This window comes from Lactuca virosa, chromosome 5 (assembly GCF_052849685.1).
Source record: "Lactuca virosa cultivar CGN04683 chromosome 5, Lactuca_virosa_CGN04683_v6, whole genome shotgun sequence".
NCBI lineage: Eukaryota > Viridiplantae > Streptophyta > Magnoliopsida > Asterales > Asteraceae > Lactuca > Lactuca virosa.
The window spans coordinates 162056868-162077302 of record NC_136430.1 but is presented as its reverse complement, the minus strand read 5'-3'; the positions used below and the strand labels follow the sequence as shown (position 1 = coordinate 162077302).

At 36.3% G+C, this 20435-nt stretch overlaps 1 protein-coding gene across 2 annotated transcripts in view; it reads left to right on the top strand.

Moving 5' to 3' along the window:
* Positions 1-15109: 15109 nt before the first annotated feature.
* LOC145117809 (beta-fructofuranosidase, insoluble isoenzyme CWINV1-like) overlaps positions 15110-20435 on the top strand; it is a 31639-nt gene continuing 26313 nt past the window's right edge. The window contains exons 1-6 of one of the 2 annotated variants that reach the window (XM_079054140.1): positions 15110-15456; positions 16476-16484; positions 16579-17432; positions 17691-17849; positions 17924-18162; positions 19001-19091. In XM_079054140.1, the coding sequence (XP_078910266.1) occupies positions 15291-15456; positions 16476-16484; positions 16579-17432; positions 17691-17849; positions 17924-18162; positions 19001-19091 (1518 nt within the window). In that variant the 5' untranslated portion in view covers positions 15110-15290. The remainder of the gene's footprint in view (positions 15457-16475; positions 16485-16578; positions 17433-17690; positions 17850-17923; positions 18163-19000; positions 19092-20435) is intronic. The other variant, XM_079054139.1, reaches the window with a different exon arrangement.

Genomic DNA, 20435 nt, shown 5'->3' with positions numbered 1-20435 from the left:
TTCTGGTATGTATTTTATTTAAGAATTGGATGTATTTTCTCTGGGACTCGACGATTTGATGGCCCAACTCATCGAGTAGAGACGAGATCCACGGGAAGTTTAAGTGACCTACTCGACGAGTCGGAGACTGACTCGGCGAGTAGGCGCTGTTTGGGAAAAACCCTAAATCTGAGGGATTGCACCCTATTTAAATGACTTAATGCAGCCTCCATTGTCCCTTATGCTCCCAGAACACCTCCTACTGAAACCCTAATCGTTTTGTTAGATCTAAGGCCCTTTTTGGTGATTTTGGTGGTTTATAATCACAAGAAAGAAGGAAAAGCTTGAGGAGCGAAGAGGAAACCAGAAGATTTCGAGTTTGTGCAGCATCTACAGTTCCTTAGAGGTATAAAGCTTATACCTTGTTCATTCATGTTCTAGATCCCTTTTTGGAGTGAATTAGGGCATTTAGAAACCACTTTTGGTGACCAATCATGAGTGCAAGCATGGTTGGGGGTTAAGACTCCAGATCCAGGGTCCTTAGGGGACTACATGGAGTAAAGTGGCCAACTTTGTAGCCATAAAGAGCCACATGCACCTTTAGACCTCATTTTTGGGTCCATTAAGCTTACACTCCCATGCATGCACGTTAAGTTCGTAACTTTACGTGCTAGATCGATCTTAGAAGACCAGATCTATCTTTTGGATAAATGTTGTACATCAGAAATCGAGAAATAAGACTTGGACAATATCGACTCGGCGAGTTGTTCTAGGAACTCGACGAGTCCAGGGCTTGAGTCCCCAGTCTGTTGAGGTTCAAAAGGGCCCAGTTGAGCGTTAGAAGGGTCTTAGAGGGGTCCAGGGGAGTGACTCAACATATTAGATTTAACCATGGACCTGGGAATCATAGGACTCGGCGAGTGTATGACCAGACTCGGCGAGTCCAAGGCAATCTCCCAACTTTTGAAGATGAACTCGACGAGTTGTTCATACAACTCGGCGAGTCGCAGACTGGACATGTTCATAGGATGAAGGAGAACTCGACGAGTTGTTCATACAACTCGGCGAGTCGGATGATGGTTCATTCGATGATATTATAGAGGGGAACTCATCGAGTCTTTGCTAAACTCGACGAGTAGAGTCGGGAGGGGGTCAGATGAAAGGAAAGGGACTCGACGAGTTGCCGGCCCAACTCGGCGAGTCAGGTCAACTAGAAGTTGACTTTGACCAAGGCTTTGACCTTGTCCAGGGGTAAATTAGTCACTTTACCCAAAGATTAGTTAGCAGTGTTTGACTAAGTGTCTTTATGGGAATTGCAGCCCGGGAGTTACCGGAGCAGCAGTCAGACATTTCCCGATCAGCATTTCAGCAGTCAACCTTACGAGGTGAGTTACCTTCCAGTAGGGGTGGGTCTACGGCACCAATGTCGGCCCACCAGTAGGTGATTATGGTTGAGATGATTATCTTTGTGATAATTATATGGTTGATATGATCGTGCTGAGATATGTGCTAGTAGTAGTAGGGCGCACTAGTCCCTAGTTACCGGTTGAAAGGTACCGAAGACGGTTACCGGTTGAAAGATACCGAAGGGGTGGACAGAACCCACGCATGTATAGTAGTATGTTTATGATATGTTATTGTATGATTCAGTATGCTTATGTTATGATCATGAAACCAATATGTTTATGCTATGGATTATGTGATAGGGATAAGGGGGGGGGAATAGTCCTCAGATACCGGTTGTTAGATACCGAAGGGGAGGTTAGCTCCCGGGTACCGGTTGGAAGATACCGAAGGGGAGGGTAGCTCTTGGTTACCGGTTGAAAGATACTGAAGGGGAGGATAGTACCCAGTTATCGGTTGAAAGATACCGAAGGGGAGGGTAGCTCCCGGTTACCGGTTGAAAGATACCGAAGATTATGGGCTATGGGTATGATGGGGGAACTCACTAAGCTTCGTGCTTACAGTTTCAGTTTTGGTTTTAGGTACCTCTTCGTCTAAGGGGAAGGAGCCGGCGGTGTAGTAGCGCATCACACACATACATGGTTTCCGCACCGGATTTCTGGGATTGTACTCTGATTTACACTGTTCTTGATTATATGGTTTTGAGACATGACATTATGTTTTCATAAGTAATATGAGATTGATGATGTTTTGGCAAACTGATTTGTGAATTAAGTAATTTAAAAACAAAATTTTTGGCCTCGAAATTTGGGGTGTTACATGTTGCCTCATTGTATATGTCTGGCCAATATATTCCTAGGCGGAGTATTTTTCCCGTGAGTGCTCAATCCCGTTCGTGCGCTGCCGTGTCTCCGGAATGACTTTCCTTTAGGAGCGCCTGTCCTTCTGTCTTAAAGATGCACTTTAGCCATGGGCTTAAATACCCTCTTCGATACAGTTTGTTGTCTCTAATTGCGAAATGTGACGCCCTGAGCTTGACTTTTCTCGCTTATGCCGAGTCGTCTGGGAGTACACCATGGCGCAAGTAATCGACGTATGGTTTGATCCATTATGGGGTAGTCGAGACTATATTAACCTTTTGGTTATCAATGCTTCTCTCTGGGAGCACTTCGACTAACACTTTCTTTGTTAGGTGATCAAAGGAAGTTGAGGCTAGCTTGCTGAGAGCGTCCGCCCTCGCACTTTTTCCATGGGATATTTGCTTTATTGAAAAGTTTTTAAACGTGCTTGTTAAGCTGCAGACTGCATCTAGGTACTTCTGCATCCTTGGATCTTTGGCTTCATATTTTCCATTTATTTGGTTCGTGATGAGTAACGAATCACTGAGAGCTGCTAATCACTTTGCACCAACCTCCCTTGCTAACCTCAGGCCTGCTAGGAGTGCCTCATACTCTTCTTTGTTATCAGATACTTGGAAATCGAATCACAGTACATAAGTGATTTCTTCGCCTTTGGGGATTTGAATGATCAGGCCTGTGCCTAAGCCTTCCTTACTTGCTGCGCCGTTAGTGTATAATTTCCAAAGTTGTTTGCTGGCTTCAGGCTCCAACGGGTCGACAAAGATTGTCGTTGGTGTCCCCATCATAGTATTTGGGATTTCGACCAGGAAATCTGCGAGGGCCTGGGCCTTGATGCTAATCTGGGGGTGGTAATTGATATCGTGTTCGCCTAATTCTATGGCCCACTTGGCCAGGTGTCCAGACTTTTCCAGCCTTAGCAGAACTTGCTTTATCGGGTAGCAGCTGGTTAGGATATCCACCTTGTGAGCTTGGAAATACCGTCGTAGCTGCCTAGAAACGTATACTAGGGAGAGGACCAGTTTCTCTAAGACTGGGTAATTAACCTCTGGCCCTTGCAAGGCCCTACTTACAAAGTGGATGGGGACCTGTTTTCCTTCTCTTTCCACCGCCAATACGGAGGAGATAGCTTCTTCCGATGCTGCTAGGTACATCTGTAGCGTTTCTCCTGGTAGCGGGCAAGCGAGGGCCAGTAGCTGGTGTAAGGCATATTTCATTCGTTGTAATGCTTCGTCTGCTCTTTCTGTCCATTTGAATTGCTTTTTATCTAAGCACCCTTTGAGGGTTTGGTATAGGGGAAGCGCCTTTTCTGCTTATTTGGCAATAAATCTTCCTAATGTCGTTAGCCGACCATTGATCTCTTGTACACCTTTGAGGTTGTGGGGAGTTTTTGACTCGAGGAACTCTTGGATTTTGATGAGGTTGGGCAGAATCCCTTCCTTGAATATCTAATACCCTAGGAATTGACCTTCTTCTACGCAGAAAGTACACTTGGTTGGGTTTAACCTCATCTGCGCTTTAGCTAGCGTTTTAAGAGTCTCTTCCACATCATGGAGTAATGTTTCTTCGTTACGGCTCTTGATTACCATGTCATCAACGTAGACCTCGATGTTCCTACCAAATTGATCAACAGATATCTTGTCTATTAGTCTTTGATATGTAGCACCCGCGTTTTTGAGTCCAAACAACATTTTCTGGTAGCAGAAAGTGCCCTTCTCGGTGTGAAAAGTTGTTTTTTCCTCGTCCTCTCGTTTCATCTGTACTTGATGATAACCTTTGTACGCGTCAAGGAAACATTTGAACAGAAACCCTTCGAGCGATTGGACTTTCTGATCTATCTCTGGAAGGGGTAATGATCCTTTGGACAAGCGTTATTAAGGTCTGAGTAGTCAATGCACATTAGCCATGAACCATTGGATTTCTTTACCATAACGGGATTTGCTATCCATGTCACGAACATTGCTTCCCTAAGTATGTTGGCACTCACTAGGTCAGCTATTTCTGCATTTATAGCCCTGTTCCAGTCTTCTGCCTGGCCCCTCTTCTTTTGTATGATAGGATTGCTTCCGGGCGTGATGTTGAGACTGTGCTCTATAACCTGTCGGTCTACGCCTGTCAGATCTGTTGGCTTCCAGGTGAAAAAAAAACGGAATATTGCTTCATGAGCGCTACCAGTCGTTCCTTGGTCTCACCTGATAGGTGAGCACCGATGCGCACAAGCTGCTTTGGGTATTCTGTGTTTACTTAGTGTTGTTAAGTGGAACAATCCTCCTTCGACTTTTTTGGAGCTCGCACCAACTCAGGAGCAGCTATGATCTGATGGTAGTGTTGCACCCTAGTGTTTGTGGAAATAATTGTTGCTGATCCCTGTCGTGTGCAAAATTTAACTATGCCATGTATCGTTGATGGAACGAATTGTAGTAGGGAGATTGCTGATCGTCCGAGCAGAATATTGTGTTCTGCTGGAAACCGAATCACAGAAAATTCGATTGTTCTTGTGATTCTGTCCCTTTCGTCATGACCGACCAATGTTAAAGGCAGCTGGATAGTGCCTAATGGCCACAAGCTGTGACTGGTGAACTCCACCAATGGTCCTTGTGACAACCCGAACCTTTTTCCGTTACCGTTAGCTGATTTCCGTTAATAAAATTTGAATTTTATTGAGTTCCGTCAAATTCCTTTGGATTAGAAAAATCATTTAGTTATATAATTAAATTTTATATAAGAATCGGAATCAAAATCACGCGAAAAACCCGAGTTTCCTTTGAACAATCTATGGTTTTCGGCCTGAGAGGAGTTCACGGTCGTAAACCCATTTACGGCCGTAAACCCGTTTACGGCTAGTGCCTGGTGGCCCCCACCACCGACCATACCCCCGGCCTATATATACGGGACTCTCACCTTCATTTGAACTTTCCTAGCCGAAAACTCTCTTATTTTCTCTCTCTAACTCTCGACCGTAAACACCAAAACACCCTCTTTTCTTCCGAAAATCATCAAGAATCACCATTAGATGTTGTTCTGAAGCAGCAAAAACGTGTTTTTCATCGAATCCAACACCATTGTTCTTGATTTTACGGTCGTACACCCTTCGAATCTTCAAATCTTCAAGGGCCGCAAACTGTTTACGGCCGTACACCCTTCAAAGATTCATAAATCCTTCAAGAACATAGTTTACGGCCGTAAACCCTTCAAAGGACTGTTCACGGCCGAGAACAGTTCACGGCCGGAAACCCTTCACGGCCGCAAACTCCTTCACACCGTGAACCTTGGCCGTAAACCCGCTTTTCCGATACAATCGAGTCCCGGTAACATTCCTAAACCGAAAGCAAGTGTTATTCCATCACTATAACTAATGGGTTCGCTAATAAAATACATATATGCATTACTTGTTATTAGGATCCCGTTGAGTGCCGCGTACATCAACTCGAGGATCTTCATTCCCAGTTTCATTGTCCAACATTTTCACGCAACTAACAGTGAGTTCATACCCCTACGTTTTTACTATTTTCACGTTGTATGGGGGAATACAAGCGAAACACAAATGATTTTGTGAATTTATACAAAAATAATTCAATACCTTTAAAAATGATGCAATTAATACAATCATACGGTTTCCACATGTTTATAAAATATTTAGATATTTTATCCCATTTGTAACATGCTGAGTACAAGGGACTTTTTCAAACTACAGTCTAAAACTGCATAGTTTTTAGATTGATACATAAACCAAGTACATAACATACAAGCAAACTATAATAGGTATAGTTTGGGTTCTCAATACACAGTCTTACAAATTCAAAGTTTTACATGGAAAAAAACATAAACTATGACATATTTAGTTTATGATATACATTACTACATTTGGATTCCAAGAGTAAAACATTAAATAATTATTTAAGTATAATTATTTCCCTACAAAGTATACATAGGGGTACAAATACAGTTGATCAATACAGAACTACACGTAAACTAGTTAATACAGGATTGTGAGACGACACTTCAATTGTACCCTTCGGAGTACAGGTTAAATCCTATCATAGTATAACCAGAGTCTCCTGGAGGGAGAGCGTGAGATTTGTGAATAGATCTATTCGGGACTGACATCCCACACCTGAACTGCTAGCTACAGTTAGGCAGGCATGCCTGGGGTGACAAATGTCATTTAACCGACACTTGAAGAACGTCGAAAAGGGCACTAGGTCATATCAAGCATGGTTATACGACTCACAATAGTATAAACGAACCATATTGTTTACGGGATTTCATTCTTCTTTAGTTTTACTTTCATTAATAAAAATACTTCATAATACAACTAGAGGATTCCAGGGATTTCAACTCATAGTTTTATTTTAAGTAATGAAACTACTATACATACTGGTGGTAAGCAGGGTTTTCAAACTGAACATTTTATTCATTCCTGGTGATAGCTAGGGTTTTCATTCAAAACAACGATATACAATACAGCTGGTGGGAACCAGGCATACAAACTAATACATTATACACTACTACAGAATACAGTATTCAAACATATATGTTAGAAAATATTGGATTTTCTTGGGAAGCATACAAACATTTTACAGATTCAATGACAGGTTTTCATTACAAAACATGCTTATGAACTCACCAGCTTTATGTTGATACTCTTTTCAAAACCGCTTGTATTCTCAGGAAATCAATAGACATGTACCTCAACAGACTTTTGAGAAGACAGAGCATATAGAGTCTCGTCTTTATTTTTGCTACTTTTGATGTATACAAACTATGTATCAAACAGATGTAAATATTCATATCTTAATGTAATGGTTGTGTTTACTTTGAATACTATGATGCAATTGTTATGATACTACACATGACGTCCTCCATCCCCGAACGTTTCTGCCGTTCCGGTTTGGGGGTGTGACAGTCCTCCAGTTGGGGGCCTTAGCCCCTCCTTCCATGTCTCCGGCAGTTTCCTGAAACAATGCTCGTAGAGTATGTCACACCCCCAAACCGGAACGGCATAAATGTTCAAGGGCAGAGGACATCATGTATAGTATCACAACAATTGTATAATAGGAATCAAAGGAAACACAACCATTACATTGATAAAGTAAAGTATTTGCATCTGTTCAATACATAGTTTGTATGACATCAAAAGGTATATCAAAAGTAAAAAAGAAAAAAAGACGCTACTCTAAAAGCTCCGTCTTCTCAAAAACCTGCGGGTGTACCTGTCTTATCAGTTCCCTGAGAATACAAGTGATTTTGAAAGTGTATCAACATTTAAGTTGGTGAGTTCATAAGCATGTTTGTAATTGAAAGCCATCAATTTGTTTCTTGAAAATGTAAGTGTGTTTTTCCCAAAAAAATCCTATATTTTCTTATGTAAATTGTTGAACTCGAAAAGTGTAAGTGATATAATGCTCTATAATAGTAAAAAGGTAGTTTTAAATTCCACAAAACTATGAATGTATGTTTTATCTGTGCTGGAATAGTCTTTTGTATTCGTACCTTGTTAAAACCCCCTGGATTCACCAATGGTACTTGTAAAATAATGTTTTATAGTCTTATTATTTAAATAAAACTATGTGAAGTGGTTACTTATTCATACACTAATCGTGTTGTTCGATACCAAATTGTGAGTTCTCATAACTATACATAATACAACGGTTGGCCTGACTCGACGTTCTTCTGGTGTCGAAAAATCGCTCATGAAATTTGTCACCCCAGAACTTCCGTTCCAGTTGTAGCTAACAGTCGGGGTACGGGGTTGTCAATCCCGTATAGATCTATACACAAATTCACGCTCTCCCTCCAGGAGACTCTGGTTATTAAGGTCAGGACTTTTGTTGGCACTTAAATAAGTACTTGAAGACGTTATCTCACAAAGTTATCTCGACGGTTCAGTGTAGAATAATTGAAAATCCTTTGAAATGAATAATTGTGTATATATTCCATAAAATATACCTAATATAGTTTATATGTTCGTTACGGTGATAAAACCTGTATTTAGTAAGATAATACTTATGTTTCATAAACTATACCAATTATAGTTTACATATTCGTTTGTTTTGTATCTCGGTATCATGTAAATATGATATCGGTGTTCAATAAGTTATACCTATTATAGTTTATATGTTCGTTCCACTAGAATTATGATTATCCTGAAAATTTACCTTTGCTCAGCATGTTACAAAGGATTAAAGATCTATACTCGTATTTATATATAACATATATATATATATATATATATATATATATATATATATATATATATATATATATATATATATATATATATATATAACATGTTACCGTAAAAATAATGGTCTCAACTGATTGAAACAGTTTAAGGTCATTTGAAATTGTTTGAAACCGTTTGAAATCGTTTGACTGTTTACACAAATTTAATTATGTTGTACTTGTATTCCTCCCCTAAAAACATGGAAAAATATTGAAAACGTAGGGGTATGAACTCACCTTGAATGTGCGTTAACTGAAATTAGCGAGTTGTAGAGACGATCATCGAGTAAGCGTACGCGCGAATAACGTTATCCTAAAAATAATTATATTCGACGTCGTATTTAAATTAATAAAATATTAATTTAAATAATAGGTTAAATAATAATTTAATTATTCAGTTGGAAAATGGGGTTTACGGTTGAACAAAGGAGTTCACGGTTGGATCTTGAGGACTTATGAAGAGTTGAAGATGTTATGAATGTTCTTGGGGAAATGGTTGAAAATTTGAAGATTCTGGACGTAAACTCTTGAAGATTGAGAGAAAATGAGGTTGTTCACGGATGAAGATTGAGAGGATTTTGGAAGGGTGCACGGTTGAGAAATAGGGAAATGAATTAATTTAGGGTGAGAACACATATACATATATAGGGGGTGTTTATGCCCTTAGAGCTTCTAGAAGGGGGTGTTTACGGATTTGAGTAAAAAAGGTGAAGGGTTTTCGGAATTTGGTCAAAGTGAAAAGTGTTTTCGGATTAAAAGCAAGCGAAAAAACCAAATTGGAACAATTTCCAAACCGTAAACCCTCCATGCATTTATTACATTGGGCGTAAACTCCATTTCCTTTAATTACTTTGGGTGAAAACTCATTTAATGGTAATATTTATGTTTTAAACCCTTAGTCTTTTAACCTATGTTCATTTATACTACTCTAAATTAGCTTGGGTTTCAATCCATACTTCAACATGATTTTCCACATAAATTTGTATATAAGTTAAAGGAATCATGCACTCAAGGTATTTAAAGTTCTTATAACCACAAGTTAGGTTGTGAATTTACTTGTACAATGTTGTAGTTTAGACTTTTATTGACTTGAAATAACGGGTTGTCACAGAGTATATCGGAGCTACTACCATTGCCGATGTATATCCGATGGATTTTTGTATGGCGAATGAATCCAAATATGAAGATTGGATCTCGTGGATCCCAGTTCGACGGCCTGGATCGCTACTCGAAAAAGTGATATTGAGTAGATTTCTCGAGAGTACCTCTATCTCATCCTCCGTTTGGTGAGTTGCGTTTCTCTTACGTGATTTAGATATAGTGAGTACCTCGTTGGCATCATACGGAGGTTCCTGCAGCAAATCGAGATGTGTTATCGCCATTTGAGGCAGCAAACCTTCTGACGATAGTTGCCGAAAACTGCTCTTGCGTACTGGCTCTGCTATTTCTGTCGTAATTGGCAGGACCCGCGCCAATAGCACCTGGATTGCGGCTTGTGTTTTATGCTCACGGTGATGTTCCTCGTTTACTATCACCGGTGTTCTGAACAGATTTTCTTCTATCGTCCCGGTTACTGTTGGGTTTAGATCCCCCTTTTGGAGAGAATCAATGTTCTCTATTGGCTGTATCACTCTGAGGATACGTCCAGATGGCGCCAAATGTTGTGACAGGTTCTTCGGGGAATTGGTCGTTTGTTGACGAGTTGGTCTTAGAGGTTTACCTGAGAACACAACGCAGAACAATCGTTAAAGGACGACCGGGGGTTCTCCCAGGACGTCACTCCGACGATTAAGTTAGCTTTATTTCTAAGAGAGATTTAGGTAAAATTGTATAGGGAAGAAGATGATCCCCTTCCTTGGGTAGGGAGGGATCCTTTTATACTTGTTGCTAACGGAATGGGGTGACTCTCCCCATGTGGGAGTGAGACGTGACACTTTCCTACTGGGAGAAGTACGTTCACGCCGTCTAACAGCTAGGTGACGTCAGTTTTGGGCGTCATCAGGCCCTTTGCCATGACCTGATTGGTCATGAGAGAATGAGAGGATCACGAGGAATATTCTTCCTCGTGGGGGAAAGTGAGTTGTCATCCTGGCGTTGGCATGTCCGGGCTAAGAATGAGACTCGGCCAAGGCCCTAGCAAGATAACGTCCCGTCAGTGCTTTCCGTCAGATTTAACATGGTCGCATACGGTAACGTTTAACAAGGCTATAATTACATTTAAAACCAGTTATATATATATATATATATATATATATATATATATATATATATATATATATATATATATATATATATATATATATATATAGACACACACAGAGACAATTGTAACTTTAGGTTTGTGAGCGAATGTAGTGTAGTTAAAAATACATTGCATAAAATATAACTTTAATCGGCCAATTTTGTATAATCTGTCACTTACAACCCCTATATTTTACAAAATGATGTTTTTTTATCTCTTTACTTTTTAAAATATTACTTTCACCCTCTTTCACTTTCAACTTTGTAAAATGTCACTTTTTTTTTTAAACTTTCGTGTTTATCCCCCGTCCTTGTAGTTAGCCCTGTCAAAAATACCCGATACTCGAATTACCCGCCCAATTTTTTTGGTATCGGGTAAATCAGGTATCGGGTTAATTTTTTCGGGTATTCGGGTAACCCGATTTTTTTCAGGTCGGGTATAGGGTACATTTGTTGGGTTTCGGGTATACCCAAATTACCAAATTATTTTAAAAATTCCTTTTTTTTTCTTTCGTTGAGCTTGTAGTATGTAACCAATATTTGATCACGCTTAAACTAACTATCATTATTGTAAAAACATGAATCTCTTTTATCATGACAGTATGACACCAACAATATTAAAAACAATTGTTTAATGTCACCATATTCTTTAAAACTTAACTGCTTTTTAGATTATAGTTTTTATTACAACTAACAAACTCATTATTTTGACGAAACTTAATAACATGACAACACTTATGTCTACAATTATCTTAAATATTTTAAACTTTTAAACTAAGATCTTTAAATATATTTTTTTTAAATCTTATTACATTAGATTAAATTGTTAAAAGATTACTTGATATCTCAAGTATAATTGACTAAAAAATTTCAATGTTCAAAGTTTAAATAACTTTGTTTATGCCTCGTTTGTTTATATAAACAAGAATAATAGAACACGACATATTTATTTCATTAAATTTATTTTCAGGTGTCATTCAAATATATATATATATATATATATATATATATATATATATATATATATATATATATATATATATCGGGTAATACCCGAATTACCCAAACCCGACCCAATACCTAAATTACCTAAACCCGAATTATCCGATCCGAATTACCCGAAACCCTAAAAAATTACCCGATCAACACCCCCTGCCGTAGTATAATATGATTTTTCATCCTTTACTTTTCTAATAGGCAACAAAAAAGGTCAAAGTCACACTAGCTAATAGTACAATTATAAATCTACAATGTCCAGATATGTCAATGTCTAAAGTGCAACTTTAATCCCTCAACTTTGTATAATTCATCTCATTTTCGTTTTTATCTCTTGTCCCCATAATATATATATATATATATATATATATATATATATATATATATATATATATATATATATATATATATATAAAATATGATTTTTCATCGTCTACTTTCCTAATAAACTACAAAAACACATAAAAACAATTAAATATATTATGCAAATTGGACGTTGTAAAACCATTCTAGAGATGTGGTGAAATCATCCATATTAAAAAATGATGTAAGTTGGGCTCCACAAATCAAAAGGCAACTTGATTATTTTCACAATGTTTTTCCCCACCTCCGCACTAGCTCCGAGATGCCCGTGATGATCGACATGCATTATTTTTGTTTTTTAGTTCAGATAGTTTACAAAATATTTACTTCAAACGTCTTCAAATTTCACGCCTCAATCTGTTTTTCACTTACATCTGGACCCGACCCAACTGGACTCGGATCCAGAAACTGAAACTGATGGATTATATAAAACCCAAGAACTGGACCAGTATAAAACAAACATTTATGGGTATCGGATCGTATAAAGTGGATATAAAACCGGTCGGAATCAGAATTTGGTACTTGGGGCCGGTTTCAGGTTTTAGCCCTGTATGGACCCGAAAAACCAAGAATTTTGTTGTTTGAACTTTGGAATTGGTTTGGGTCTATCGCGTTCGACAACACATTTACTAGTATAGACAATCAAGAAGTCGTTGACCCTTGACATCACTATCGTCAAGTATGAATGAGAATGTGCATAATTTCCATTAAAGTCTATAGTACAAAAGATGCAGAACGTGCATTTGGGGTTTGCGCTTGATGAACCTTATTCGGTTAGAGAAATATAAATAATAAGCAAAGAGTAATGATGTAATTTTGTTAAAATAAAAATTGGTATCATTCATGTTGATTTTTATTTTATATAAATGTGTAAATATATATTAGGGGAGCTTCTACCATTATAAATAAATAAATACTAGTTTTTTTTTTTTTTTTTTTTTTTAAACGGCAAACTATCGTACTTCTAAGTTAATCCTAAACATTACATCTGTCTCCTAATGAGACTTGAACTCATGACCTCTTATTTGAGAGAGTCATTTCTTACTGCTAGACCAAAGCCCATTTGGTAAATAAATACTACTTAACGAAAGAATAAAATAAAATAAAATAAAATAAAGAGTAATTACTGAATTCGGCCCTATAGTTTGGTCAAAAATGCACGCTTAATCCCTAACATTAATTTTTGCATTCGGATCGTCATTATGGTTTGATTTTGTTGCATTTTTCGTCCCTTACATAAATAAAGTTAGAGACCAAACATATAATTTTTACCGAACCATGGGGACGAAAAGCACAACAAATCAAACCATAGTGACGATCCGAATGCAAAAAAATTAGGGAGCAAACGTGCAATTTTGACCAAACCATAAGATAATTTCAATAATTTATTCTAAAATAAAAGGGAAAGACTCTTAGGACACGTTAATGATTTAGTAGCCTGATTCAAGAAGTTTTTTTATTTTTTATTTATTTTTTATGAGGCCTTATGATACAATGTATCAAATATACATAGGTAAAAAATCAGCATCATAAAATCCCAACCCGGTATTAAACCAATTCTGTCTTAAAACTAGTTCCTATTCTTAAACCCGGTCTAACTGAACCCGAAATCTCCAAAAACAAATTACTTGAAAGCCAGAGAAGACCAATTAACAAACCCGATACGGGGACGGTTTTTTAGTTTTAACTCTCATACCTAGTGTAGCCACTAGTCACTGAAAAAGAAGGATAGTTTTTGAGGAAGAGTGAAAGCAAAACACAAAATTGAAACATGCTATAAAGAAGAATTCGTAATGGTATTTCATAAATTTTAAGTTAGAAGTTGTTCTTATACGAATCACTTTGGCGTACACAACTAAAATTTTACATATTTAAAATAAATGATAATCCTTTTTAATAAATGAATGATTTTTTTGCCATTTGTCACATTTTCATTCAATTTGTCAAATGTCATTTTGTTGTTATTTTAATTTAATTTTTTTCCACATGTCATTTTATGAGTTTTTTTATTTTATTAAATTTCACATAATATTTTAATATAATAATTGCAATAAATATAGTAATAAATAGATATCAATTTCATTAATGAATTACTTTTTAATTTCAAATTTCTCAAAATTAAAGCTTATTAGTTTTTTTTATTTAAATTATTTGTTTAAATTTAAAAGATAAAAAAACATTTCCATTATAACAATTCATTATTTAGCATTTTTTTTTTAAAAAAATTAACCCATAAAATAGATGGGTCTTACAACGAGTCATACCATACACATCATGTGACCATACACATCATGTGTTTGACGTATATCATCGAAATCACCCCAAAAATTGAAAATGTTGAATTTGAAGCTTTAAATGGAGGAAATTGTAGATGAGAAAATTAAATATTCTCCTATAATTTCTTCCTATTTATCTTCTTACCAATATAAAATGGTGACATGTGTCATATTTGGATAAGATTAATAATATTTTAGTATATTTGTCATCATTTTAAATGGATAGGAAGATATGTAGGAATAAAAGTAGAAGGATAATGTAGATTGTGTCTTACTAAGGGCGTGTTCGGCACAGAGCGTTTTGGAGCGTTTGAGAGCTTTTAGCTTCTAGCGTTTGAGAAAACGCTCCGCTTAAAACAGAAAGCCTCGTTTGACACTATAGATTTCTAACGTTTAGTTTAATCAAAACGTTCCAAATTCAAATGATACTTCATGTAGCATTTAATACCCGCTACCTGCCACAAGCTACCCGCTACCAGCTAGTTTTGCCGAACACACCCTAAGTCCCATTTTCGTGACCTGTTCATGCGGGCCGTAGTTTTTTATTGTGTAAAAGTTACAAAAATCAATTTAAAGTTTGACTGGTTTCAACATTCATTTAAATTTAATGGTGTCACTTATTTTAAACTTCTACACTATGAGTGTAAAAAGTCAGAAAGGGCTGAAGCATTGTTTTTTTATGCATTATGAGTGTGACCACCAAAGTATTTGACAACGACTGGTTCCTTCTTCCAATATAATTAAGATGAAGCGCATTCATTGTGGGTGATATTTGTCCATCTAGGGACTGGGAGTAATCAAAATTCTCTTTTACTTCTTCGTTTACTGATTATAAATACAAGTCATACATATATCGACACTAAACGACGTAACCACATAATTCTCCGTTCTTTTTCTCATCAATGATCATTTGGAAGAGTTATTGAAATTGCCATTTTAATACTGAGCAATGTGCTTGAAAATATGGGTAAAAGAACTTCTTTGCGTTTGGGTCCTTTCTCTTTGTTTAGTTTGGGTTCTGAATGGTGTTGGAGTTCATGCATATTCACCTACAGACGAGTTGCAGCCTTACAGGACTGGTTTCCATTTCCAGCCTCCCAAAAACTGGATCAACGGTATATATTTTCTGATTTTCTCTAACGTTACCTCTGGAATTGTATTACCAAGTAGAGACGTATAAAACATCATTTCAAAATTTACTATATGTAGTCAATTTTTAAAGACAGTATATGCTATTATATATATATATATATATATATATATATATATATATATATATAAATCCTGATATTTTTATTAGGAAAAGTTCTGAAAAAACACAACGTATTTTAGTAATCAAATCATTACTCCTTTTTTTTTTTAATTATTATTTATTTATTTATTTATATGTTTAAAGATATGTAAGTTAATATTTCTTAGTAACTAAACCCTTATAACTGGTTCTATCGGTATATAATATAACAGCTCAATGAATTGTATGTAGTCTACAACTTCAAAGTGTGTAGCATCATATGCTTGGATGAAGAAATGTATGGTGATAAATTATTTATAAATCTTCACACTTAATAAACATGAAAAGAAAAGCTAGTTGAACTAGAGTTTTTATTTTATTTTATTTTATTGTTTTTTTAACAAATAGGCATGTTTTAAAATTTTATTTACCAAATAGGTATAGTTTTAAAAATATTTACCAAATTACTTCATGGGCTATATAATTTATGGATATATTGTGTATGTGAGGTTTTGAACCATAAATTTTATTTTATAGAAATTTCACAACTCTACTAGCTAAGGTAGTCGAAATATTAATTGTTGTATTAAAACATAAAGCATTGGATTTAACTAATAGAATTTTGTTTATATTATTTAAGATAATTAATTGATAAAGCGTTACCGTGCCAGACATAACTTTAGTATATATGCAAAAAATGTTTCACATTGATACCGATTAATGTTAGTTTCATCTTCTGGTTTCTAGATTGAAACGTAGTTGCTTGTTAGCTAGATACATTATGAAAAAAGATGAAATAATAAGATAAATAAATATTTAACCTTTTGATATGTACTGATCATTTGTTCATCTTGAATACATTCATGATATATCAATCTGGACCGCTTGCTGTTGAATTTACAGATCCTAATGGTAAGTCTTATACTTTCATCGAAGAAAAAAAGTCATACTTTGATCACCATACATTTTCTAAATACTTTTGTATTTCTATTCATGCATATTGAAGGTCCAATGTACTTCAATGGAGTTTATCATCTATTCTACCAATACAACCCATATGGTCCACTCTGGGGTAATATATCATGGGGTCATTCCATTTCATATGATCTTCTGAACTGGTTTCTTCTTGAACCCGCTCTAAGTCCAAAAGAACCATATGACATCAATGGCTGTTTGTCGGGTTCAACCACTATCCTACCTGGGCCTCAGCCCATAATTCTATACACCGGACAAGACCTAAACAACAGTCAGGTTCAGAACCTGGCCATCCCCAAAAACCTCTCCGACCCTCTTTTAAAAGACTGGATAAAATGGTCGGGTAACCCTTTGCTAACCCCAATTGATGACATTAAACCGGGACAATTTCGAGATCCATCAACGGCTTGGATCGGCCCTGATGGAAAATGGAGGATTGTGATCGGAAGTGAGATCAATGGGCATGGAACCGCACTATTGTACCATAGTAGAAATGGTACAAGCTGGACTCGATCCAAAAATCCTTTATATTTTTCTAGTAAAACGGGTATGTGGGAATGTCCCGACTTTTATCCCGTTAGTAGTGGTGACAAAAAGGGTCTTGACACATCTTTTGAAGGGAATAACACAATTCATGTTCTCAAAGCAAGCTTCAATAACCGAGAGTATTATGTAATCGGGAATTATGATCCAATAAAAGATCAATTTTTTGTCATTGGTAATGACTTCATGGTTAGTAACACGCAGTTTCAGTATGATTATGGAAGGTTTTATGCTTCAAAATCATTTTATGATAGTGCGAATCAGAGAAGGGTGTTATGGGGATGGGTTAATGAAGGTGATAGTCAATCAGATGATGTCAAGAAAGGGTGGTCTGGCCTTCAGGTAAATATTTTCAGCCCATTCTACTTTTTTCATACACTGGATTCCGACTCGCACAATGTTACCCAACACAAAAAGTTGGAATTGATGAAAGTGACACTCACTAGATCTCTATCTTGCATAGTCTATGCAAAAGATGTCCTAATATCACAAAAAAACTTCTCCAATGCTATCTATTATAGTTATGTTCCCATGTAATAAAAGTATGGTCAATTCGGACATGCATACAATAAAGTCTCTATAACATTTTTATTTTTTCAGTCATTTCCTAGGAGCATTTGGATTAGCAGTAATCGGAAACAGTTGGTACAGTGGCCGGTGGATGAAATACATAAACTACGTACAAAACGATTTAATATCACAAACAGAGAACTTCCGGGCAGTGTGCTACTCAAAATACCAAGCATCACTGCATCACAGGTGCGTGAATGAAGTCCTTTAATATTACGACATATCGTTTTACTAATCATCATGTAATGGAACTTGTCTTTCAGGCTGATGTTGAAGTGTCTTTTAGTTTGACGAATTTGAGCGAAATTGAACTGATAGATTCAGAAGCTATCGATCCCCAAATTCTTTGTTCACAAAAGAATGCGTCTATCAGTGGGAGGTTTGGCCCATTCGGTTTGCTAATTTTGGCTTCAAAGAACTTGACTGAACAAACTGCCGTTTTTTTTCGAGTTTTTAAAGGTCCTAACAAGTTCCTTGTACTAATGTGCAGTGATCAAAGCAGGTTAGCCCCTAATCTTTTAACCGATTAACATATTAATACATTAATTAATACAGTATATTTATAAAAAAAAAAACATAAGGTTAAACATGTACTGTATTTTAAACTAGAGTAAGTTACACTAATGATCCCTATGGTTTCGATAATTTGCACGTTTGATCCCTAACTTATTTTTTTAACTCAAAAGGTCCCTACAGTTTGTTTTTGTTGCGCGCTTGGTCTCTGTCTTACCTAAAAAGACTATTTTGCCGTTGATTTTTTAATTTATTTAAATAAGATGGGGTAGGTAAGGTATGGTGAGGTGAAAGTGAGATTGGGGTGTGTTTATTTAAATAAATTAAAAAATCAATGGCAAAATAGTCTTTTTAGGTAAGACAAGGACCAAGTGCGCAACAAAAACAAACAGTATAAACCTTACGAGTTAAAAAATAAGTTAGAGACCAAACATACAAATTACCCCAAACCATAGGGACCATTCGTGTAATTTACTCTTGAACCTATTACATGATGTATGTAACAAAGTGGTTTTTTATACATAATATGCAATGATACTTCATAGTTGCATAATTTGTAAATTATACATGATGAAATAATGAAAAATTGGTATGCAGATTGGTAAAAGCTGATAACTATTATATGCACTATTACAAAAACTTCTGAAAATAAATGTGTTTGTTACTTTTGTTATCTTAAAAATGTTGTATACTTTAGTCCTAGAGAGGGACACAACACTATATGTTTTTTTGGAATATCATTTCTACATAAATTAGGTCAAATGTGAAATATGAAATAATTTGTCATGTCAAAATCATTAGAAAGCTTACTTATGCTATGAAAACAGGTCTTCAATTGCACAGGATGTAGACAAAAGCATCTATGGAGCTTTCCTTGATTTGGACCCCCTCCATGAGAAGATCCGACTAAGAAGTTTGGTACGTTATATACCCCTTGGTTCCAAAAATATATATATAATGCTTGATTTGTATAATAGCATCTACATTGGTGGCTATTTTGCCTTTCAATATCTCATTGCAAATGACACAGAGGGAATGTCATTATTTTTGGCCAAAAGACTTTCAACTGCAGCAAGTTCATTTGCAATTTCCTTTTTCTTATTTTATATTACTTTATTAAATGGCTCTATAACTCGATCTTAGAATAATATATTGATTATATTGGGTATTGAATAAAGCAAGTTAAGCACTTTAGACCAACGATAAACGAATTCGATAAAACACAAAAAATAATCTAAAAAACTACAAAAACTAAACAAAAAATTTAACGTGGTTCAGTCAATCTGACCTACATCCACAAACAAACAAGGGAGTGTATTTTGTTAACTTCTAAGAACAATTACAATCACTCACAAAAGGTTACAACTCACTTGAGCTCTCAAACAAAAGAATTTATCTTGCTTATAAACAACTCCATAGGATATGCTCTCAACCTGACAGTGATTGATCTCTTGAACACACTCACAAAAATTGGCACAAGGAATAATGAAGGGGCATGTGCCTATTTATGGGAAAAGATGGGAAACCCTAATTCTGATGGCTATGCCCATCCATAATTAACCCATGAAGTGGATGCCCTAATTCTCAACCAATCACATGATACCATGCAAGTTCTTCTAGAATCTTCAACCTTCAAAGATGTGCATGGCCACATGCCATGCACATAGGAGTGCAACATGTCTACCCCAACGCATCATAGGAGCACATGTAAATAGATACTAGGATCACATTCTCATTGAGTACTTCACTAACAACGCATTCTTGAATCACTAACAGAGCATATTTTCTTACCAAGAGCACCTTTGCTCACCAATACCATATTTTCTCACCAAGAGCACATTTTAACACTAATAACACCTTTATGCACCAAGAGCACATTTGCGCACCAAGAGCATATTTTCTCACCAAGAGCACCCTTGCGCACCAAGAGCAACTTTGTGCACCAAGAGCACCTTTGCATACCAAGAGAAACTTTGTTCAAGTCTTCACATCTCAAAAATCTCCACTTAAAGGATTAAGAAACTTAGTTTTCATCTTCCATTCAATTCTCCATCATTCTTTAATCATTCTCTTAACTGCCAAACACATTCCTTAAAATCCTTGAAGTACAGTTGAAGACATGCACAAATTCAACTTCTTAGTGGTAACTACCTTGGTATATTCATGTGCTGAGATCACCGTACTAAGGACTTTCATCAAGTTAGTAGCCCCTTGGTTCACCATCTTGAACGCTCTGCACAAATGTATCTTAAGCTTTTTGAT